Below are 26013 nucleotides of genomic sequence, written 5' to 3'. Positions count from 1 at the left end.
GACCTAAATGTAAGACTGGACACTATAAAGCTCTTAGAGGAAAACATAGGAAGAACACCCTTTGACATAAATCACAGCAAGATCTTTTTTGATCCACCTCCTAGAGTAATGGATATAAAAACAAAAATAAACAAATGGGACCTAATGAAACTTAAAAGCTTTTGCACAGCAAAGGAAACCATAAACAAGACGAAAGACAACCCTCAGAATGGGAGAAAATATTTGCAAACGAATCAACGGACAAAGGATTAATCTCGAAAATATATAAATAGCTCATGCAGTTCAATATTAAAGGAACAAACAACCCAATGAAAAAATGGGCAGAATGCCTAAATAGACATTTCTCCAGAGAAGACATACAGATGGCCAAGAAGCACATGAAAAGCTGCTCAACTTGACCAATTATTAGAGAAACGCAAATCAAAACTACAATGAGGTATCGCCTCACACCAGTTAGAATGGGCATCATCAGAAAATCTACAAACAACAAATGCTGGAGAGGGTGTGGAGAAAAGGGAACCCTCTTGCACTGTTGGTGGGAATGTAAACTGATACAGCCACTATGGAGAACAGTATGGAGGTTCCTTAGAAAACTAAAAATAGAATTACCATATGATCCAGCAATCCCACTACTGGGCATATACCCAGAGAAAACCATAATTCAAAAAGACACATGCACCCCAATGTTCACTGCAGCACTATTTACAATAGCCAGGTCATGGAAACAACCTAAATGCCCATCGACAGACGAATGGATAAAGAAGTTGTGGTACATATATACAATGGAATATTACTCAGCCATAAAAAGGAACGAAATTGAGTCATTTGTTGAGACATGGATGGATCCAGAGACTGTCATACAGAGTGAAGTAAGTCGAAAGAGAAAAACAAATATCGTATAATAACGCATGTATGCGGAACCTAGAAAAATGGTACAGATGAACCGGTTTGCAGGGCAGAGGTTGAGACACAGATGTAGAGAACAAATGTATGGACACCAAGGGGGGAAAGCCGCGGGGGGGGGGGGGGGGGATGGTGCTGTGCTGAATTGCACGATTGGGATTGACATGTAGACACTGATGTGTATAAAATTGATGACTAATAAGAACCTGCTGTATAAAAAAATAAATTAAATTAAATTTAAAAATTAAAAAAAAAGATAGTACAAAGGAAAAAAACCACTTTTTTAAAATACAGTGCCCAACTACTGAGCTAAGATCTATAGAAAACAACTCAACAGGTACTACATGGAAAAATAAAAAGAGGGACTAAATAAATCTGATTTAATAGACTGATTTAAGGGTTAAAATATAGCTACAGTGGTGATCATTTTGTAATGCAGAAAAATACAGAACACTATGTTGTGCACCAGGAACTAATATAGCATCATAGGGCAATTAAACTTCAAAAACTCCAACCAACCAACCAAACTCAGAGAAAAAGAAATCAGATTTGTGGTTACCAGAGGTGGGAATGGGAGTGCCGTGGGGAGAACGGGGTATTAAATGAATGTGGTCAAAGGTACACACATCCAATTGTAAGATAAATTAAGTACTAGGGGTGTAATGTACAATATGATTAATATAATTAACATTTCTGTATGTTATATGTGGAAACTGTTACGAGAGTAAACCCTAAGAGTTCTCAGCACCAGGAACAAATATCATTTTTCCTTTTTCTATTACTTTGTATCTATATAAGATGATGAATGCTTACTAAACTTACTGTGGTAACATTTCATGATGTAAACAAAATCATTATGCTGTACACCTTAAACTTATACAGTGCTGTATGTCAATTATATTTGAATAAAACTGGAAGGAAATCCCCCCCCCCCCCGCACACACAATGTAGCTACTAAGACAGAATATTAGTCTCTATGAAGGTAAAAGGAATAAACAAACAAAAAATATATATATAAAAATGTTAATTTTTCACTGAATTGATTAACTCAATCTTATACAGTAATCCAACTCTGCCTCACAGTAAAATAATTTTTAAATCTGATTAGTCCAGTCATAAACACAATCACTACTGGGGGAAGAGAGTAAGATTCAATTAAATTTTTTTTTAATGGAAAACTTGTTATCAGAAAGTACTCAAAAAAAGTTTTAAATATTTAAACAATATTTCCTCCTTAGAATAAAAAAATTCTCTACTTACCCTGTAACCCTCAAGATCTCGCATTTGAATCTGTAGTAAAGAAAGGTCCCTTAAGATTTGAAGATTGTCTTTATCCCATTTTAGCGCATTTCTGTAACACTTAATGGCTTCATCATATTTCTTGTCTGACCTCTGGAGAAGGCCATAAACATGCCAACCTAAAGGATTTAGTTAAGGATACAACCTCCAGGTCAAGAAATAAAGTTCCAATAATATTCTCTATGAAACTCAGAAAACTACATCTATTTATAAAATTATAAGCTTAAAAAACAGAGAGAATATAAAGACAGAAGGTAGTCTGATACAGTGGGGAAAAAAAGCACAGCTCTTCAAGCCAGAGAAAACAGGTCTAGCCTGCCTTATTAGCTCTGTGACCTTAAACAAGTTAATTTAATCTTATGTTTCCTCAATTATAAAATATAAATAAATAGAAAGCCTATACAGCAAAGCACAGCAGTTTGGTGACAAAATGGAATAACATATAAAGTGCTCACTGGCTTGCACAAAAATAAATGCTCAATAAATATTAAGAATTATCTTTACTTTTAAAAGGAAAAAGAGGGAATGGGTATCCATGACATGTAATTGTTTTAAATCAAGTGTATTTTCTTTTCCTTAGCTAACAAGGTCCTTGGGACAGACCCTTAGTGCAGTATAAAGTTCCTAAAAATCAACCACTTAAATTTAGGGTGCAGGTGGCCAAAATGGACAGTCTCCTATTCAAAGAACTTAAAGTCTAGTAAGGGATACAGATAAGTAAGCAAAATTACAGTAGGCTGTAAAACTGTGCTACAAAGTGGGGAAAATATGTAAATAATCCCACTCCCCTAATACAGGTCTTTTTCACTTTAGATCTTGATTACTGCAAGTCACCCATCCTCCTGCCTTCAGTCTCTCTGCTTTTACTCTCACCTGCCAGAGTAACCTTTCTAAAACACATACAATCAAAAGAAAGTCTACTTCCCTTTCCAGAAATGAGTAATGTTTCTCTCTCAGATCAGATTCCAACTTTTCAATCTAACAACTTCTACACTCCTTAAGAGTCAGTAAATACAGAATTTCTAGGGTGACATGTATAACTGAAAATACATATATAATGTTATAACTTTTATTTGAAAAATAATCTTCATTTTCATTATGCAAATGACAAAGTAAAGGTTAACAAATCTTCTCAGTTGGTTGAAACATGGTTTTAAAAAAGCCTGAGATACACTACCCTTCATAATCTGGCACCCATTACCTACCTTCCTATTCCCCGCACCCCCATTTCAGGACTTGATCAACTCTCTTGAGCACTGCAACACCTTTTAACTGCCTTGAATCTTCTTCTTCTAAAAATCTATCCTCAAGGAGTTTAACACTGCTAAAAATTTAAAGAAATTTATGTTCATCAAGAGGAACCCAGTTAAATAAAGCATGGCAAGTACATATAGAACACTGCACCAACATTAAAATGATGAAAAGATAGCTACAAAATCTTATTACTTAATCCTTTGCTTACCTTTTCAGTTTCTGGTTACTCTCAACTCACTCACTTCTGCTTTACTGGATTAGTGATAATTGTTGAACAAATTATAACATTTTATGTAATACTCAGAAGTGTTAAGCTTCTACCAAGTATCTTCCTTCACTAGACTATAAGATCCTTGACAGCAAAATCCATATCTTTTCTTAGACTGTATTATTCCAGACTAACACTTGAAAATTTGCTAAGTGTTTCAGCACTTCATTGTGTTAGCCAACAAAATAGGTAAAGAAATATGTTAAAAACTATTTAAAAAACAGTAACCCACAATTTTTTCTCTATCTTCCCTCAGACATTTGTACTTGATCCTACTCTCCCACTTCCCTTAATAAAATAAAATTCACCTCACACAGTACAGCATTATCAGGGACTATGTTAAGCATCATTAAATCTTTACACCACCCCAGTGAAGTGGGTATGAGTATTCTCATTTAACACGTAAGGAAACTAAGCCCTAAGATCACAGTTAGAAAGAAGCTGAGCTGAGATTCAAACCAAAGTGAAGCATACTCCAAACCCTGGGCTCTCAATCAGTATACTATACTGCCTTCTAATACTCCTTATTGTATATCCTTCTCTAAATTCATGCTATGATGAAATCGGCAGGGTACCTCTTTTTTTAAGTGTGGGAAGAGCTTTCATAGATATTTTAAAAGGCAAGTCCCATTTATCTGTGACTAGATACAATGGTAGAACATGGTAGGTAAACAAAAATGTTTCCTGAATGAAGGCAGTTGCTATTATTCAACTGAAGAAAGAACCATCTCCTCTGGAGTTACACAGTAAGAGAGATCTAAAGCTTCTGACTCCCAAATTGCTGCCTTAGCTCAAGACACCACAATCCAACCCTTAAATATACAAAAAGGATACACACATGACTCTTCAAGTCATTTCTCAAACCTCTACGAACCAATTCATAAGCTTCTTCCTTTTTTCCCAAACAGTTCAATGTTAATCCTTTCATAGCCAGGGTTTCTATTTTTAAAAAAAAGAAAAAGAAGAAAAGGAAGAAAAAAGAAAAGGAATTTAAAGATAACTAACAACAACAAAAACGGTAACCATAATCTCAAAAACAAATGTTACATTATCCTAAATATTTAAAACTTCAAGGAGATTCCTGGGAAAATGTCCAGGTTTTTAAAGAATTAAAATATTTGTTAAATTGACAAATGAAGTAACTACACATTTCTATACTGTAGGCCTCCCTAGATTTCTTTTTCTTTTTTTTAGATAAAAAGATACAAAAATGCATGAATATCTGGTAATCCATATGCTAACAAGATAAAATGATTTTCCTACTGTTCAGGGGAATTCCATGACCTTATTAAATCACTACTTTAAAGTATGAAAAACTTTATCTTGAAACCGACTATCTCTGTGAACCCAAGTTACATAAAGGTTAAATTCACTGTTCAACTATTTAAATATACACATAAATTACATTTCTGGTTTTCATAAATTTATTTTAAAATGATTTTTTGGGATTACTATTAAATATACAAGTAAAAGAAGATGTCAAACACCTGTCGTTCATAATCCACAGATTAAAAAAGAGTTGAGGAAAATATTAATTTTCAGAAAGTGAAAAACAGTATTTCTAATTTCATAATGTATATTCTATGAAACACAAATGAATATAAAATATTCATTATGATTAATTTGCCTTTTAGGACTACAATTTAAAATTTATAGAAAAATTAATTAGGAATAAAAGATAAGGATTAAACATATTATCCTGAGGAAAAGTCAACATTTATAGTAAAACACAGATAAAGAAACGGAAGCAAAAAAAAAAAGAAGGAAAAAAATGTGTACAAAATCATCAAAAATCATGCATAAATTTAAAGGAAAAGGAAGCAAACAAACAAAATATATTTGGCAAGTAGCCAAATTAGCAAGGTACTGTAGAAAGTAACACTTTGTTGTTAAACAGGTAAAATCTATTCTTGCAAGAAACAACTTCAAGTGTTAATTCTTAATTAATGAAAACCCAGGTTGTCAGTAAGTGTAGAACAAATCATAACTTATGTACTGTTAAAAAGTATTTTCAATTAAATTATGATACTTCATATGCAACCTGATTTCAGATATGTTAAAATATGAAGGGAAATTGCATTTTAGACACAATGAAAGTTGGTACTCCGCTGTACTGAAACTCTATGGTGACTATACGACTAAAAGTTATATTACCATTATGCATACTTTTGGAATGAATACAAAACAACCTAATATCCAACCGGCTAGCAAAACTATTTTTTAACAAGGAAATGGAGAGAGAAAATTTTAGATACTTTATTCCCACTGCTTTCCATCTTTAAACAGTTTTATTACTATAGTGAAAGTACACGAGAGTAAAGATAGCTAACAGGGAACTATTGCTCTCTCCCTCTTCAATACTAAGAGAACATTATCAAATTAATTAACAAAGAGCCATGTTTCCTAACTACAAATCAGACCTGTGAAAGCTTATTTTTCCTTTGCTTCTTTACAAGTTTATCCTACAAACATCTCACTGTCCAATTGTCTACCCTCACACAGGCAAAAGCTATGTAAACTTTCAAAATCATGTCTTAAACATGACTGTCTTGAAAAACTAATTAAGATACAATGCTAAATAAGAAGGTGCTGGTTCATGAGCAAAGACCCAAATGGATACTTTCTGAATAAGCTTATTGTAAGGAATAAAATTTCTCTAGCTCAACCAAAGTTCTCAAGCAAAATTTTCTTGTAACATTTTAAATAAACTTATTTATTAAACTTAAATTAGCATATTTGTCTTACTAGGTTCTTTTGCCTTTCCTATGGTGCTAATATTCAAAATAGGAATAAATCAGAACTCAAGTAGATTGTGTTATCATTTTCTCGACAATAAATTCAAAGTATTAGTATTAAACATCTCACAGGAGTCAAGGATAAGAAGGTCCATTCTCTCTGGAAAACAGTCTAGGCAGCTGGGATTAACAGAACCCAAATAAGTGAAACCAGACAAGTAAGCAAAGCCTTACCTACTTACGCTTACAAGCAAGTGTACAGTATTTACACTTACCTCCATGCTCAGCAAATTTGGGGTTAGAGAGGATTTGTTTACAGAATTTCAATCCATTTCTGTACTGTTTATGTTCATAACATCTCTGTCAAAACAAAAGAGAAAACTTTAAGTTTAGCAAGAAATGCAAACAATTTTAAATTCGGTGCTAAATTTTTGATTCTGTTAAATACAACAAAATGATCACGTTATTTCCATATTCTCCTAAATCCCACTAAAACGCAGTTTAAAAAAAAAAATACAGGGAGTTCTCTGGTGGCTTAGTGGTTAGGATTCGACACTTTCACTGCAGTGACCGGGGTTCAGTCCCTGCTCAGGGAACTGGATATCGCAAGCCACACTGTGCAGCCAAAATTTAAAAAAAAAAAAAAAAAAAAAAAAAGGAAGGTTCAAATACAGAAAGTAAAAGCAAGACAAAGGGACAAAATATACATAAGAAAATCATTAGCTTACTCCAAAAGGTCCAACAAGTGTTAATAATATGAAAACTGGAAAAAAAAAGAAAGGTGTAGAAATTATATTTTAAAATAACATTTTCTTTTTGCTGAAGGAAACAAGTCTCTGAAGCCACAAGGGACAAACAAGTGCATGCAAATTAACAAAGGGGAAAAAAGACCCACACTATGGCACACCATAATGAAAATTCAAAGCCTGGAAATAATGGTCCTTAAAAACTTCCAGAGACAGGGGTTTCCCTGGCGGCGCAGTGGTTAAGAATCCGCCTGCCAATGCAGGGGACAAGGGTTCGAGCCCTGGCCCGGGAAGATCCCACATGCCGCAGAGCAACTAAGCCCGTGTGCCACAACTACTGAGCCTGAGCTCTAGAGCCTGCGAGCCACAACTACTGAGCCCACGTGCCACAACTACTGAAGCCTGCACGCCTAGAGCCCGTGCTCCGCAACAAGAGAAGCCACCACAATGAGAAGTCCGCGCAATGCAAAGAAGAGTAGCCCCCGCTCACCACAACTAGAGAAAGCCCATGCGCAGCAACGAAGACCCAACACAGCCAAAAAAAAAAAAACTTCCAGAGAGAAAAAAACAAGTCACATAAAAAAGATCTGTTATCAGAATAGCACCGAACTTTTACTCCAAAGTAACAATGGAATATTGCTAAAAGCTATAAAACTACACACAGCCTTCAAAATTCAGAATTCCTTACCTAGTTAAACTGTCAATCAAGTATATATAAGTAAAATGACAGTTTAAAGCTTCTCAGAAAGTTAAAATTTTATCTCTCTGCACTCTTCCTTAGGAAGCTATTAAAAGGAATCAAAACAAAAAAGATAACATGGGACTTAGTAAATAAGTAATCTAATGCAGAAAAAAGAACTAGAGAACAACCACTCCAAAATAAAACAGGACGCCAATGGCCACCATGGAATAGGTTTCTATCAAGGACAAAAATGGAAAATTTTATTTATAAACACCTGACAGAAATACAGGCACATTTGGGGAAAATGAGCAATGGGTCTATAGAAAACCAGGCAACTGAATAAGTAAGATAGGTATTAGCTCCAGGAGAAATAAAGTCTTATATAAGAGAGTGTGGTGGTCTTAGTGGTCTTAGCGTAATATTTGGCTCAACAATAAAAAAATACATGTATAGTTATAAAAATGTAAATATTTAATACTGGTTTATCAAAATATTGTGATATAAGTATAAAGAGAGAAAGACAAGTGAGCAAATGTGTGAATGATGAAGTTCCAAGTCCTCATTTTCCATAAACAGAAGTCAACAAATGTCTAAAAGTCATGAGAAATAATGTTATAGGGACTTCCCTGGTGGTCCAGTGGCTAAGACTCCACGCTCCCAATGCAGGGGGCCCGAGTTTGATCCCTGGTCAGGGAACTAGATCCCACATGCCACAACTAAGAATTCTCATGCCGCTACTAAAGATCCTGTGTGCCGCAACGAAGATTCTGCGTGCCACAACCTAAGACCTGGCGCAGTCAAATAAATAAATAAATATTTTAAAAAAGAAGAAAGAAATAATGTTATATTACTGAGCAACAGAAAAGCAAATACCAGAGAAAATAGCTAGAAGGACTGAGGGTGCTTGATTCTGGTGTGGGAAGGTATGGAGGGGATGGGGAGGGGGGGTGAGTTGACAAATTCTTTTTCATCATAAACCTTTTAGTGCTATCTGACTTTTAAGTATCACCATGTGCTTTCATAACAATAATTATTTTTAAAGTACTGTATTCATTACAGAAAACATCTTAAAGATATGGTACTCTATGCCAGATTTCACTGTCGTAAGTTTAAACAAATTTTACTCACAATTTTTAAAACAATACATTCAAAATCTGGGAGGGGTAGTTAATGCAAATGATAATAAAATCATAGAAAAATGTGGAGAAACAAAAATGTAAAATTTTACACTCAGCACAATGAAATCAACTGCTTAAAGCTCAATGATAGAGCCAACTACAGAGCTGTCTTATAATCAACTATGTACTCACCATCTCTATTTTGTTGTTCACATCTCAAACCTAATACACTATCCAAAACACAACTGATTTTCCCCCCAGAATCTATTCACCAAGTCTTCACTGTCTCAAGAGATGCCCTTCCCTCAACTCACCCTCACTCAGATGATGAAGCAAAAAACCTAATTATCCTCTGTGCTTTCCTTCCCTGACACTTCCATTCTCTAGTAGATCCATCAGTCCTAGTTTCTCTGCAATAGCTTCCTAACTCTCAGCCCTTCCCACAATCAACAGGCAAAGTGATCTGGGGGATACGAGGGAGGGGAGAGCAGAAGCAGTAACGTAACCATATGCAGCCAAAGAAACATACGACTAAGCAACTAAATTTAGTGTTCCTATTTACTTAGCAGAAAGCCTAAAAATAATTTTTCTTATAATAATTAAAATATTAGTAAAAACCATTAAAGGAAGCTATGACATAAAGGCTAGGCTAATTAAAAGTGACACTCCTAACTTGTCACTGTTTTCCAGGAACTACATACATACAAAGAATAGTTTAAGCACACTATTCTTTTTTTTTTTTTTTATAGATCTTTATTGGAGTATAATTGCTTCACAATACTGTGTTAGTTTCTGTTGTACAACAAAGGGAATCAGCCATATGCATACATATATCCCCATATCCCCTCCCTTTCGAGCCTCCCCCCTCCCTCCCACCCTCCCTATCCCACCTCTCCAGGTCATCGCAAAGCACTGAGCTGATCTCCCTGTGCTATGCTGCTGCTTCCCACTAGCTAACTATTTTACATTCGGTAGTGTATATATGTCCATGCTACGCTCACTTCACCCCAGCTTCCCCCTCCCACCCCATGTCATCAAGTCCATTCTCTATGTCTACCTCTTTATTCCTGCCCTGCAGCTAGCTAGGTTCATCAGTACCATTTTTTTTTTTTTTTTTAGATTCCATATATATGTGTTAGCATACGGTATTTGTTTTTCTCTTTGTGGCTTACTTCACTCTGTACGGCAGACTCTAGGTCCATCCACCTCACTACAAATAACTCAATTTCGTTCTTTTTATGGCTGAGTAATATTCCATTGTATACATGTGCCACATCTTTATCCATTCATCTGTCAATGGACATTTAGGTTGGTTCCATGTCCTGGCTATTGTAAATAGTGCTGCAATGAACACTGTGGTACATGTCTCTTTTTGAATTACGGTTTTCTCAGGGTATATGCCCAGTAGTAGGATTGCTGGGTCATATGGTTAGTTCTATTTTTAGTTTTTTAAGGAACCTCCATACTGTTCTCCATAGTGGTTCTATCAATTTACATTCCCACCAACAATGCAGGAGGGTTCCCTTTTCACCACACCCTTTCCAGCATTTACTGTTTCTAGATTTTTTGATAATGGCCATTCTGACTGGTGTGAGGTGATACCTCATTGTAGTTTTGATTTTCATTTCTCTAATAATTAGTGATTTTGAACATCTTTTCATGTGCCTCTCGGCCATCTGTATGTCTTTGCCATCTGTATGTCTTCTTTGGTGAAATGTCTACTTAGGTCTTCTGCCCATTTTTTAATTGAATTGTTGTTTTTTTGATATTGAGCTCCATGAGCTGTTTTTATATTTTGGAGTTTAATCATTTGTCTGTTGTTTCATTTGCAAATACTTTCTCCCATTCTGAGGGTTGCTTTTTGTCTTGTTTATGGTTTCCTTTGCTGTGCAAAAGCTTTTAAGTTTAATTAGGTCCCATTTGTTTATTTTTGTTTTTATTTCCATTACTCTAGGAGGTGGGTCACAAAAGATCTTGCTGTGGTTTATGCCAAAGAGTGTTTTTCCTGTGTTTTTCCTATGTTTTCCTCTAAGAGTTTTATAGTGTCTGGTCTTACATTTAGCTCTTTAATCCATTTGGAGTTTATTTTTGTGTGTGGTGTTAGGTAGTGTTCTAATTTCATTCTTTTACATGTAGCTGTCCAGTTTTCCCAGCACCACTTACTGAAGAGGCTGTCTTTTCTCCATTGTATGTTTTTGCCTCCTCTGTCATAAACTAGGTGACCATATGTGCATGGGTTTATCTCTGGGCTTTCTATCCTGTACCACTGATCTATATTTCTGTTTTTGTGCCAGTACCACACTGTCTTGATTACTGTAGCTGTGTAGTATAGTTTGAAGTCGGGGAGCCTGATTCCTCCAGTTCCATTTTTTCTTTCTCAAGATCGCTTTGGCTATTCGGGATCTTTTGTGTTTCCATACGAATTGTAAAATTTTTTGTTCTAATTCTGTGAAGAATGCCATTGGTAGTTTCATAGGGATTGCACTGAATCTGTAGAGTGCTTTGGTTGGTATAGTCATTTTCACAATACTGATTCTTCCAATTCAAGAACATGGTATATTTCTCCATCTGTTTATGTCATCTTTTTTTTTTTTTTTTAATAATGAGAGCCTCTGGGAACTACAGTTTTGCCTTTTATTTTATTTAATTTATTTATTTATTACTTATGGCTGTGTTGGGTCTTCGTTTCTGTGCGAGGGCTTTCTCTAGTTGTGGCAAGTGGGGGCCACTCTTCATGGCGGTGCGCGGGCCTCTCATTATCGTGGCCTCTCTTGTTGCGGAGCACAGGCTCCAGACGCGCAGGCTCAGTAATTGTGGCTCACGGGCCTAGCCGCTCCGCGGCATATGGGATCTTCCCAGACCAGGGCTCGAACCCGTGCCCCTGCATTGGCAGGCAGATTCTCAACCACTGCGCCACCAGGGAAGCCCTGTTTATGTCATCTTTGACTTCTTTCATCAGTGTTGTATAGTTTTGTAAGTATAAGTCTTTCACCTCCTTAGGTAGGTTTATTCCTAGGTATTTTATTCTTTCTGTTGCTATGGTAAATGGGAGTGTTCCCTTAATTTCTCTTTCTGATTTTTCGTTGTTAGCGTATAGAAATGCCAGAGATTTCTGTGCATTAATTTTGTATCCTGCAACTTTACCAAATTCATTGGTTGGTTTTAGGAGTTTTCTGGTGGCATCTTTAGGATTTTCTATGTATAGTATCATGGCATCTGCAAACAGTGACAGTTTTACTTCTTCTTTTCCAATTTGTATTCCTTTTATTTCTTTTTCTTCTCTGACTGCTGTGGCTAGGATTTCCAAAACTATGTTGAATAAGAGTGGTGAGAGTGGACATCCTTGTCTTGTTCCTGATCTTAGTGGAAATGTTTTCAGTTTTTCACCATTGAGTATGATGTTTGCCATGAGTTTGTCATATATGGCCTTCATTATGTTGAGGCAGGTTCCCTCTATGCCCATTTTCTGGAGAGTTTTTATCATAAATGGGTGTTGAATTTTGTCAGAAGCTTTTTCTGAATCTATTGAGATGATCATATGGTTTTTATTCCTTAATTTGTTAATATGATGTAAAGACTAGGCTAATTAAAAGTGACACTCCTAACTTGTCACAGTTTTCCAGGAAGTACATACATACAAAGAACAGTTTAAGTACATTATTCTTTCTTTTTAAAATAAATTTATTTATTTATTATTTTTGGCTGCATTGGGTCTTCATTGCTGTACATGGGCTTTCTCCAGTTGTGGTGAGCAGAGGCTACTCTTTGTTGCGGTGTGCGGGCTTCTCATTGCAGTGGCTTCTCTTGTTGCAGAGCACGGGCTCTAGGCACGCAGGCTTCCGTAGTTGTGGCACGCAGGCTTCAGTAGTTGTGGCTCGCGGGCTCTAGAGCGCAGGCTCAGTAGTTGTGGGGCACAGGCTTAGTTGCTCTGCGGCATGTGGGATCTTCCCAGACCAGGGCTCGAACCCGTGTCCCCTGCATTGGCAGGCAGATTCTTAACAACTGCGCCACCAGGGAAGCCCCCTAAGTACACTATTCTTAAAACCCTCAATTTGCTCTCTAAAAATTTATTTCTGTAAAAACGTAGTAAGGGAACTTCCACTTTTGGCCATGATGGAGTGAGGCTGAACTTGTCCTTCTAACGTAAACAACAAAACCAGACAGAATATATAAAATAACTGTTGCCAGACATTGGACAACAGGCAGTGCAGGATTGTGAACCACGGGTTGGGGGGACATGATACACTTGGTAATGTCACTGTTTTACAGATCATAGCACAGGGAGAAGGATCCGAAGCAGAGCACAACAGTCCACAGAGCTGAAGGAACAAAGATTGAAGTTCACGGAGGCTGAGGTATTCTGCAAGGCAGAGTACTGAAAGTGATGGAACTATTCAGAGAAAGACGTCCAAAAATCTGCACGGGGTCCTCGTGCATCTGTTGCCAGAGATTACAAACCTAGTTAGTGGCAAAATTCCTAGTTAGTGTTGGCGGGCCTAACAGTCTAGGTCCTCTGAGTCCCAGTTAAGAGCTCTTTCCATCACATACAGAAATTTTATTACATTTTATTAACATAAATATTATTAAAGCCGAGTTTTCATCTTTTAACAGATCTTCTAATCAACAAATTCAACTTTTATCTCACCTTTTGTTCCTTTGCTTACTCAGCACTATAGTCAAATAGGCAATAAAAATGCCGAAAATAAGGTGACAAAAATGAACACACACAGATTAACCAATTTGATAATTCTCCCAAATAACTGAGTTTACCAAATGAAAATGAAAAACCGAACTCCACTTTCTTTGAATGAGACAATAATACTATACACTTAGTTTTTTATTTTATCAAACTTCACAAAAGTAATTAAGTTTCAGTTCCTAATGATTATGCTCCCAATTAATGAAATTTGGCGGCTGCTCATATTGAAATTATACTCAATGCCACTAACCCAATTATCTTCTGTCAAGGTGACCCATAAAAATAATTGAGAATGGCGTACCATTCAGCGTGCATTTAAGGAAACAGACCTCAATCTCTTTTTTTCCTAAAAGCACTACTCTTACAACAGGTCACTCATAACAAATGAGAGTAGTATTCTCACAATTTAGTGGAAAAAGTAACAGCAAACATTCAATTTACTTTACCCCAAAAAATGTCCTTGAAACTTCTGCTCTTGCCCAAAGATAAACTCTAGTAGCACACAGGGTTTACAAGAAAAATAGGAAGTAGTATATCATATTCAACAATTTCTTTCCTCCAAACATATAAGGCCAGATCTATGTATAATTCAGCTTTCACACAGGTTTCTGTCTAATCAAAATGGAATCTTATAAAAGCAGTCTTAAAGTATAACAGAAGATATAGTCATAAGAAGTCCTTTTCTGAACTATTCAAAAGGCGTAAATGTACAAAATGAAAAAAATAATTTGCTTGTTTTTAAAAATCCCATGTAACACTATCACCAAAGTTAATTCTACAGAATCATGGGAATAAAGCTACCATGATAAGAGTCTTTCTTTGTTTTTTTTAAACCATAAGATACTTAATGCTGCTTTAATCAAACCCGTAGACTTAAAGTAAATCTTTAGAGAATTTACTTTTATTTAGGTTAAGAGAGATGCAAATACTACATACAGTATACTTTGACCAAAGGTTTCACATCAATTCATTTAAAACAGGCTTTGTAAAACGACATTGTGGGCAGACATGTTAAGTTCTCCATAGCAGAATCATCAAATTAAATAAAAATACATGTCTACGATCCCATCTCTGAAATTCTTGTGTTTGGGGAGTTCTTGAAATTTCAGAATTATAAGTAAGGGGTTCCCTTGGTATGGAATGAATGCCATAGTATTCTGTTTGTCACCTTGCCTGTAACACGAACATGTGTTAATTCAAAATTAAACATAATAGTTTCAAAAATATTAGAATATTGTAGACGGTTAGCTTTCATTAGCAGCTAAATTTTAAAATATTAACACTGTGCTACAGAAACAGTAAAGCAAAACAGGATATAATTCAAACAGAATGAACTGTTCACATCCTGTGTGCTAAATGCTGGCACCATACACTGAGACTCCTGCTTCTAAAATGTCTAGGAATAACTGATACCAGCTCATGCTCCTGCCAAGCATAAAACTGGTTAAGTAAATATGAAATAATTATTTTCAGCCATTGGACAATAGCCAACACAGGACTGTGCTCTTAGAAGGGGAACAAGGTAAATCCCAAGAAAATCTTTTTTTTTTTTTTTTTTTTTTTTGCCTATAGGCATTTTCCAGACTGCAGAATAGAGAGGAGGAGCACAAGTAGAACATGGCAGTCTTACTGACCTAAGCAGATATCTGAGTTGGAAAACGCCTGAAGAGCTAAAACTTACAGAGCAGGGTATCAGAAAGAACTGTACAGAGATGAAATTTCAGAAATCTGTACAAGAGTTCTGGTCAAATATTAAATTGATCAGGCACACTGCAGAACTCTACTCAAGTTGGCCAAGAACAACTACCAAGTAGCATGAGCTGAACAACTATTGATGCTTATACATGGCTGGGAGACATCTGAGTTCCAAACATCCAGTTAGAGACTTCATTAAACGCTCCAGGACTCATGAGAGACCCAGAAATGCCACACCTTGGGAATAAGGATAATCTAGACCCACTTTTATTAAAGCTTAAAAACAAGAACAAGCTGATGCACAAGCAAATTAACCATCTGCCAAAACAAAATTCTATTACAAAGGACAACAAGATCCAGATACTCAATATCCTAGTGTCTATAATACACATTACAGAAAAACAAAAATTATTAGAAATGTGAAGAAACAGGAAATTGTGACCCATGACCTACAGAAAAAAATTAATCAACAAAAACAGATTCAGAAATAATGATAGAAATAGCAGACAGACATTACAACAGTAACCATTAAGTAATATTAAAAGATTGAAAGGAAAACATGAAATAATAAGAAAACAAATGGGAAATCTCAATAGAGAAATGGAAACTATTAAACCCACAGAACCGAGAATCTCAACAAACTTCAAGAAGGATCAACTAAAAAAAAGAAAACAACAAAACAAAAAGCAAACAAAAAAAGAGGCACATCACAATCCAAATGCTAAGAAGTAAGGACAAAAGAGAAAATTATAAAAGTAGTCAGAAAAAAGCCTGTATTCTATAAGGTCTCCAATTATCATATCAGCTTCCACCTTAAGAAAGTAGAAAAATAAGAGCAAATTAAACTCAACATAAGCAGAAGAAACAAAAGAAAAAAGAACAGAAACAATGAAATAGAAAAGAGAAAAATAAAGGAAATCAGTGAAACCAAAAGCCGGTTCTTTGAGAAGATCAATAAAGTTGATAAACCTCTAACCAAATATGGGCATGATCACAAAAGTACACAGCACAGCGAAATAACTAGAAACCCAGCTTTCTAGACAGAGGATGAGAAGAGGAGCCCCAGGGAAACAAAATATCAGGAAGATCACAGAGGAGGTGGAACTGGGGAAAGCAACCCCATAAAGCTGTTTATGAATTCCAGGGTTCATAAACATGCAATCTTATTCACAGCACACCAGACTTTGAGAACTGAACTAACAGATACATCATCCAGGCCCCAGGCCAGCTACTGGATGGCACATTAGCAGGACAGATCCAACCAGTACTACAAAGATTTTAAAAACAGAACTGACAGTAGAACTGTGACATGGCAAATAAAGAAACCAGGCTATTTACATCAATAGAAGATAGTGACATATAAAATTTAAATATAATACATACAATTTATGGGGGGTGGGGTTGTTTTGTTTTGGCCACACCGGGTGACATGCAGGATATCAATTCCCTGACCAGGGATCGGACACGTGTCCCCTGCAGTGGAAACGGAGTCTTAACCGCTGGACCGCCAGGGAAGTCCCAATACATACAATTTAGATTTGGCATTAACATTACATAATTTTCTTTAGTATTAAATACACCTTTCTATTGTTTTCCTTCAGCTAATACAAAAAACATTTTATCCATCAAAACTGATTAAAAGGAATGCAGCCTCCAATCAAGCTAAATGATAAAGCCAAACTTAGCTTTAAAAGTCAGCCATTTTGAAATGATGCCTGGGATTTGACAAAATAATCCAGGGGGTAGGAGTCATAGATGAAAAAGAATGCACTGAAAGTTGGTAATTGTCAAACCAAGGAGACAGGTTCATTATATTATTGTCTTTGTTTTCATATGTTTGAAATTTTCACAATTAAAAAGTTAAAAAGAAAATGAGCCTTAGCTATGCTACAATCAACTCAGGAAACATTTATTAACTTACTAGGAGCCTGGCTAGCACTTAGCAGTGCCAGTGTACTGGAACTACTTTTAGTAGTCCTACTTCTGTAGAGCAGACAGGTATGGAGAAAGGGCACCTACAGTCTTCAGACTCAGAGCTATAGCTATTTAACGTTTTAATTAGCTAATATTAAATAAAATTTAAAATTCTTCAGTAAACCTCCTCACTCACACTACCCACATCTCAGGTGTTCAATAGCCACATGTGACTAATGGCTAACACAGGGAAATTCAAATGCAGAACATTTCCATCATCACAAGAAACTCTTATTGGACAACGCTGCTCTAGAGTCTACAGTTCAAATCTTAGAAAACACTTAGACAGGTTTGCATCACTGGCTTAATTAAACTTATTAGAGCCTCAACTGTGTCACCTGCAAAATGCGGACATTAACAACCTTGCAGGGTTAAGGTGAGAATTAAATACAAATGTATAAAAAGAACCTGAGTAAGCACTCAATAAAATGTTTAAATAAAGCACTACGGTATCAGTTACGGCTTAAAATATTTAGACTCAACACAGTGTGACTGATTATAGAGAAATCTGAAAGCAGAAACTGAATTAAAATATACAATCAGGAGGAACAAGGTGTCTCTTCTGAGATGGTGTAAATGCTCTACATCTTGAAAGGGCCACAGGCTGCACTGGTTTGTGACTTGTCAAAATTAAAGAGCAGCATGCCCAAGACAGCTAATAGAACAGTACACTCAAAACCTGTGCACTTCACTGTAGGTAATGATACTTTAAATTTTTAAATGTTTTTTGAAAAGAAAACATAGGAACGCTGAAAAACTACCTTTATCCTTCCTTTCCTTTAATTCTTTTAGTTAGAGCTTCCATTTGCAGACAATATGTTAGCTTTTTATATCATAAAATTTCTGGCAAACTATTACAACCATGAAAACAAATCTTATGAATGATTTTTCCCCCTCCTAGTTTTATACTATTTTTAAAAATACGTTTGTCTTAATTCTATAGTAAACGTCATCTGGTGCAAGTGGTCACACAGCTCTTGTTGGCGCCAGCTTGCTCTACTGAAATGTTTTTAGCTATATTGAGCCAAACTCTATCACCCTCTAATTTCTGTTAACTGATTCTAGCTCTTAAGACTTCAGTTTTCTCTTATTCAAGCTAAACATCTTTGTAATTTTAGCTGTTCCTTATACGAAAGTTTTAAGTCCTTTGACCTTTTGTGCCACCCTCTGAAGTAGATACAGTATTGTTCCTATACTTGTATATTTTATAAAACTAGTAAAATTTCAAAAAACTTAGACAGTTTAAATGGGGTTGGGGACGTCCCTGGTGGCGCAGTGGTTAAGAATCCGCCTGCCAAGGCAGGGGACACGGGTTCAATCCCTGGTCCGGGAAGATCCCACATGCCGCGGAGCAACTAAGCCTGTGCGCCACAACTACTGAGCCTGCACTCTAGAGCCCATGGGCCGCAACTACTGAGCCCGCACGCCTAGAGCCCGTGCTCCACAACAAGAGAAGCCACCGCAATGAGAAGTCCTCGCACCGCAACAAAGAGTAGCTCCCGCTTGCTGCAACTAGAGAAAGCCAGCGCGCAGCAACAAAGACCCAACACAGCCAAAAAATAAATAAATAAATTTATTTAAAAAATGGGGTTGCTTAATTTTTATTTTTCTAAATAAACAATCTTTTAAAAATCTGTCAGTATTTCACAAAACAAAAGGCACTTCAAAAATCTAAAGTAACAAGTACATAGTCCCAGAACAAAAGACAAGAAAGGTCTGTGGGAATTTTACACCAATATTTTTGTGGTGTGTCAGCATTACGGAGTCGTTGGTCTTTATCTCTCCAAGTTTTGGGTCCAGAAGTTAAAATTACAGATGAGGTCTTACTAGCCACAGAATTGAATGTGACAATCACCATCTGCTTTCTGGATACTAAAATCCTGTTAATGCATTATAAAACGTGCCAGACTTCTCTTACCTTACTTTTTTTTTCCCCCCAGCATTAAATTATGTCACTTGAGAAAAGAAAATTGGAGGAAAATTTAGGATTCCTGCTTAATATGAGTAGAACTCTGCTATGAACTCTGATTGCTTAGGGATAGGACAAAATTAAATAAAACTCAAGGTATGTACATATGATTGAGAGTCAGCTATTTAATAGAACCTCATAATTATTTCAATGATAAATAATCCCAAAGAGTTTAAAGAAAACAATGGAGTGGTCATGGGGACACAGCAACAAAAGTATAACCAATTACTCAATTATATAAAACCTGAACTGCAAATTATATTAAAGCAAGCACTATTATTTTCAAGCATAACACATAAAACCAGAAATGATTTACAGGATAATGGCTGCCCCCTAATTTCTAAACATTACACAAATCCTCATAACAACAGGTTGGGGCTTCCCTGGTGGTGCAGTGGTTAAGGATCCACCTGCCAATGCAGGGGACACGGGTTCAAGCCCTGGTCCAGGAAGATCCCACATGCCGCGGAGCAACTAAGCCCGTGCGTCACAACTACTGAGCCCACGCGCCTAGAGCCTGTGCTCTGCACCGAGAAGCCACCACAATGAGAAGCCCACGCACCGCAACGAAGAGAAGCCCCCGCTCTCCACAACTAGAGAAAGCCCACGTGCAGCAAGAAAGATCCAACTCAGCCAAAATAAATAAATAAATAAATAAGTTAATTTAAAAAAAAAAAAAAAACCATACAGGCCAAGAAAGGAAGCAAATAAAATCACCCAGAGCATTACAAAGAGATAAGACAACTAAAAACTCTAATCTACATGTAATTGCATAAACACTGAAGACCAGAAGTCTCATGTTCCATTGGGAACTGTCCAAAAGAAAAATACAGCAGGGTCCTCGTGGTGACTGAATGGGTAATATTCAGGATTTACCCAAGTTCACCCAAGCCAGAGGTCAAAAGGAAGTACTGAGAGACATGGTGGATGAGAGCAATGGCTACTGCGGAGTCAAAATGTAGAGGCTCAGAAAGTCTGTAAGACCAAAGGTGGCAGTTTTAGTAAGGCATAGCTTTGGAGGAGAAAGAGACACCTTAGAAGGAGAAAGTGTCACTTGAAGGTTTGATGGAGAGGGCAGCACTGAAGATCAAGGCCTTATTAAACCAATACAGAACAATGCGGGAGAGGGGACTTATTTTAAAAACTGCATTTGACTGTAGCAACAAAGAGGGTACTCTTGAACTAAGAGACTGAAGAAACCACCCAGCCTCACCCAAAAATAAAACTGTCTATATTGCTGGTGCAGTAAAACCCATCACAAATAACCTGAACAGAAAAAAGAACCCAGCATTCATACCAAGTTACTTACATAGAGTTTTTAAAAGTGAAAAATTTGGGTAGATGAAAACACACCAAAAACCATAGCGATAACACATTGGAAAGATGTAACGCTCCATCACAAATTAGAAATAATTAAATAACAAATGCAGACATAAAAGAACACCTCAAATCAAATATTCAAAATTTTAAAGAGCAAACAAGTTTTAAAATAGGAACAAACTGAACTTAAACAGAAAAAAACAAAATCATCACAGAAATGAAGACTAAATTACAAGATGTATGATCTAAAAAGATAGAAAATAAGACTTCTCAAGCAAATGAATAACAGAGAAAAAAATTGAAGGAAACGTAATATAAAAGAGATGCAAAGATCCAATAAGCAAAGATCACTGAAGAATGAAACAACTGACCAGAACTAATATTCAAAACTATAATTCTTGACTCAAAAGAAAACATCAATCTACAATCTGAAACCACAAGGGAAAATTTATCCAGAATAGTCAACACAGAGACATACCTAAGTAAAACAATTCAATTTTACAGATAAGAAAAATTCAAGTCTTCGAAAAGAAAGACCAAGTCATCGACAAAGAAAAGGAAATCAGGTTGGCATCAGCAACATATAAGCAAGACAACAGGGGGTCAATTATTTTCAAGAAATGTAAGAAGATGTGAATCAAGGATTTTAAACCCAGCCAAGCTGTCCTTCAAACATCAAGACTGTAGGAAAACACTTTTAACATCTAAGACCTTAAGAGATTTCCACAAGCACTGTTGAGGAATCTATACTAGACAATAAGCTTCATCCAACCAAGAGATGACTGGGAAAACTTCTGAAAAAGGTCTGTTGTTTAATATTAACTATATTTAATTGTAGAATTAAATCTAAAACAAAGGTATTGATGAGGGTAGAATAGTACATAAAATGGCATGCTCTCACAAAGTAAAAATAACTTTAAAAAGTCAGAGGAAAAGAGACTAGAAAAAAATTAAGTAGAATAAGCTCATTCACTGCCTCACACATAAGAAAATGGATTTACCGCCTGCCAATGCGGGGGACACGGGTTTGATCCCTGGTCCAGGAAGATCCCACATGCTGCGGACCAACTAAGCCCATGAGTCACAACTACTGAGCCTGTGCTCTAGAGACCATAACCCACAACTACTGAAGCCCGCGCGCCTTGAGCCCGTGCTCCACAACAACAGAAGCCACCGCCATGAGAAGCCCGCGCACCGCAACGAAGAGCAGCCCCCGCTCGCCACAACTAGAGAAAGCCCGCACACAGCAATGAAGACCCAACACAGCCAAAAAAAAAAAAAAAAGCTTCATGACATTGAATTTGGCAGTGATTTCCTAGATGTGACTCCAAAGGCACAGAAAACAAAAGAAAAAAGAGAAAAAGTAGACTTCATGAAAATTTAAAAATTTTGTGCATCAAAAGATGACACACAGGGACTTCCCTGGTGGTCCAGTGGTTAAGACTCCGTGCTCCCAATGCACGGGGCATGGGTTTGATCCCTGGTTGGGGAACCAGGATCCTGCATGCCGTGTGGTGCAGTAAATAAATAAATAAACAAACGAACAAACAGGCCTGGGGGAAAAAAAAGACTACACACAGATGGAAGAAAATAGTTGCAAGTCATATATCTGATAAGGCATCGATAGCCAGTAAATAGAGAGAAATCTTACAACTCAACAACAAACAACCCAATTAAAAAATGGGCAAGGACTTAATTAGACATTTCTCCAAAGACAGCATACAGATGGCCAATAAATACATGAAAAGACACTCAACGTCACTAATCATTAGGAAAACGAAAATCAAAATTGCGATGAGATACTACTTCATGGTCACTAGGATGGCTATTATGAAACAAAAACAAAAACAGAAAACAGTAGTGTTGGCAAGAATGTAGAGAAACTGGAACCCTTGTGCATTGCTAGGAACCACTATGGAAAACGGTATGGTATGCCTCAAGAATTACCATGACCCAGCAATCTGCTTCTTGGTATATACCCAAAGGCATTGAAAGCAGGGTCTTGAAGAGAGATTTGTACACCCATGTTCACAGCAGCATTATTCCCAATGGCTAAAATGTGGAGGTAACCCAAGTGTCCATTGACAGATGAATAGATAAACAAAAAGTGGTATATAAATACAACAGAACTTTATTCAGCCTTAAAAAAGAAGGAAATTCTGACACCTGCTAAAACATGGATGAACCTTGAGGATACTGTGCTGAGTGAAATAAGCCCATCACATAAAGACACATACTGTATGATCCCACTCACATGCAGTTCCTAGAGAAGCCAAACCCATAAAGACAGAAAGCAGAATGGTGGGTGCCAGGGGCTGGGGGAGGAGTGGTGATGGGGGAGTTGTTTAATGGGTGCAGAGTTTCAGTTTGGGAAGATGAAAAAGTTCTGGAGATGGACGGGGTTGATGGTTGCACAATGATGTGAATGTGCTTATTAATGCCACTGAACTGTACACTTAAAAAATGGCTAAGATGGGGCTTCCCTGGTGGCGCAGTGGTTGAGAATCTGCCTGCTAATGCAGGGGACATGGGTTTGAGCCCTGGTCTGGGAAGATCCCACATGCCGCGGTGCAACTGAGCCCGTGAGCCACGATTACTGAGCCTGCGCGTCTGGAGCCTGTGCTCCGCAACAAGAGAGGCCGCGATGGTGAGAGGCCCGCGCACCGCGATGAAGAGTGGCCCCCGCTTGCCACAACTAGAGAAAGCCCTCGCACAGAAACGAAGACCCAACACAGCCATAAATAAATAAAAATAAATAAATTTAAAAAAAAAAAAAAAATGGCTAAGATGGTAAATTTTATATTATGCATATTTCACCGTAATTTTTAAAAATGGGGGAAAAAAAAAGAAAATGGATTTATTTTATAGGTGACAAATAAAATAATAGCATAAAATTCACAATCACAGCATAAAATTCCCTCCCCTCCACACCCTAAGTAAGAAAAAAAGAGGACTAAAGGAATTTTTTTTGGCCGCGCTGCGTGGCTTGAAGCATCTTAGTTCCCTGACCAGGGATCAAACCCGGGCCCACAGCAGTAAAAGCGCCAAATCCTAACCACTGGACGTCCGGGGAATTCCCAGGAATTTTTAAAGGTATAAGCATAAAACTGATTAAAACAAAAATATAAACCTTCTTAAATACCAAAAAATATACAAAAGCAAAATAAAAATATTAAACAGAATACAGAGCATAACATAAAACCAAGATGAGATCAATTCAATGAAAAAGCTAACGTCCTTAATAGACTACACCTATAACAGATGTTTACTAATACATACGCTTTACCATTTACCAAGGACTTTTATACATATCTCACTACCTGACCAGTGAGGTAGGTCAGAAAAGTACTGTTTCTCTCTTTACTCAAATTTACAAACTAAGGCTTAAAAAACATAAAAGATAAAGTAAAGCAAAGTCAGGATTAAAACCCATCATCTTTCTATTTTTCTTTCCACACCAGGCTTCCCCCATTGAGCATCAAAATTGTTTCAAAACACAAATTGAAGAAACGTATAATATTTTATTTCCTGCTTTAAAAGTGTTACTTAGCCACCCCACAAAAATCTTTAGAATGAAATAGCCTGAAACTTTTGATACTCTGGGTACAAAGCTTCTTCTAACAAAGAAAATGTTGGAAGAAGTTTAAGTCTCCTTAATGGCAGTGGCAACTAAGTTGGCAAAGAATGTGACACTATCTCAGATACTAGATGCAAGAATAGACACACTTCAGGGGACCTCCCTGGTGGCGCAGTGGATAAGACTCCGCACTCCCAATGCAGGGAGCCCAGGTTGGATCCCTGGTCAGGGAACTAGATCCCACGTGCATGCCACAACTAAGGAGTCCACGTGCCACAGCTAAGGAGCCCTGGAGCTGCAACTAAGGAGCCCACCTGCTGTAACTAAGACCTGGTGCAACCAAAATTTTAAAAAATAATAGTAACAGACACACTACAGAGTGAGGGAAGGGCTACCCAGACCCAGGCTGTGTGACCTCTAAGTAAGTTCAGGTATGGCCAGTTCCCTACAATGCTAGTTTTGAAAACACATATTTGCTCCCACACGATTGATAATTTGACGTTTTGAGCAAACTAAATTTCAAATTTCAAGTTTGCTTCTGTGGGATTTGTCCCCCAGAAATACTAGATGAACACAGAAATCTGCGCCCCGCTGAAACGAGCTGCATAGGCATGCAGAGCACAGACACACGCCTCAAACATCTAAGCTCCCTCAGCTCACCTTGTGGGTTATGAGGTGTCACAACTTTCTCTCAGATTTAAGATAATTTTCCTTCCATCACTTCATAATAATTCACCAGCTGCAATCCTTCTGACACCTACTTCTACAAGCAAACTTCAGGTCTTTTCCAAGGTAAAAGGCAGTATTTACATTATAGTATTTCCATATTGGTTAGCCATTTTACATATGTAAAACTGTGCTATCATTTCTATTAGGTTCTTACCTTGGTTCCTAATTTGGCATCAATGAAGTTTTTAAGTGTTGTGCCGACTCCATTTTTCCCACAAGCCCTGTGGGTTTTATTACCTGATTTTGCATAGTGCACTGACTTTTAGGAACCCGTATGTTCTGATATAGCACAACTGACTGTATATAAAGCAATTAGAAATATACTTTAGACAATGTAATCGTAAGTATTGCCTATACTTATTACAATTTCCTCAAAGGAGTAATGCAAGGTTTATATCAGCTAATGTGGAAAAAAAGCCTGGCATAGAATCTGGCTCAAAATAGATGATCAATAAATGCCAATTTACTTCATTTCCCTCTTCTTAAAGATTCTGACTCAGTTCCCAAGCACCGATAACCAAAGGTGATCTTGTAATCTTCAATGAGATCTCTCTGAAAAAAAGGGTACCATATTAAGTGAAAGCCATTAACATAAGGGGAAAATTTTTTTTTCTTAAATCAGAACCACCACCATGTGTGGAAGTACACAACCAGCCCGGAGGGGTTTTTTTCCCCCTAGGTCTATTTTTTTTTTTTTTAAACACATGGGCATACTTTTTTTTTTTTTGGCTGCGCTCAGGCTTTCTCTAGTTGTGGTGAGCGGGGGCCACTCTTCGTTGCGGTGCGCGGGCTTCTCATCGTGGTGGCTTCTCTTGTTGCGGAGCACGGGCCCTAGGAGCGTGGGCTTCAGTAGTTGTGGCACACGGGCTCAGTAGTTGTGGCTCACGGGCTCTAGAGCACAGGCTCAGTAGATGTGGCTCACGGGCTTAGTCGCTCCGCGGCATGTGGGATCTTCCCAGACCAGGGATCGAACCCGTGTCCCCTGCATGGGCAGGCGGACTCTTAACCACTGCGCCACCAGGGAAGTCCCTTAGGTCTATATTCT

The 26013-nt window shown here is 37.2% G+C and overlaps 1 protein-coding gene across 2 annotated transcripts in view; it reads right to left on the bottom strand.

Moving 5' to 3' along the window:
• NAA15 (N-alpha-acetyltransferase 15, NatA auxiliary subunit) overlaps nt 1-26013 on the bottom strand; it is a 75074-nt gene that overhangs the window by 43164 nt on the left and 5897 nt on the right. For both annotated transcript variants that reach the window (XM_068543464.1, XM_068543465.1), the window contains exons 2-4: nt 6735-6819; nt 4559-4663; nt 2164-2321 (exon numbers count right to left, since the gene is read on the bottom strand). In XM_068543464.1, the coding sequence (XP_068399565.1) occupies nt 2164-2321; nt 4559-4663; nt 6735-6819 (348 nt within the window). The remainder of the gene's footprint in view (nt 1-2163; nt 2322-4558; nt 4664-6734; nt 6820-26013) is intronic.

Source organism: Eschrichtius robustus, chromosome 4 (assembly GCF_028021215.1).
Source record: "Eschrichtius robustus isolate mEscRob2 chromosome 4, mEscRob2.pri, whole genome shotgun sequence".
In the NCBI taxonomy this organism is placed as follows: domain Eukaryota; kingdom Metazoa; phylum Chordata; class Mammalia; order Artiodactyla; family Eschrichtiidae; genus Eschrichtius; species Eschrichtius robustus.
The sequence above is the reverse complement of the archived record's forward strand: the minus strand, read 5'-3'. Positions and strand labels throughout refer to the sequence as shown.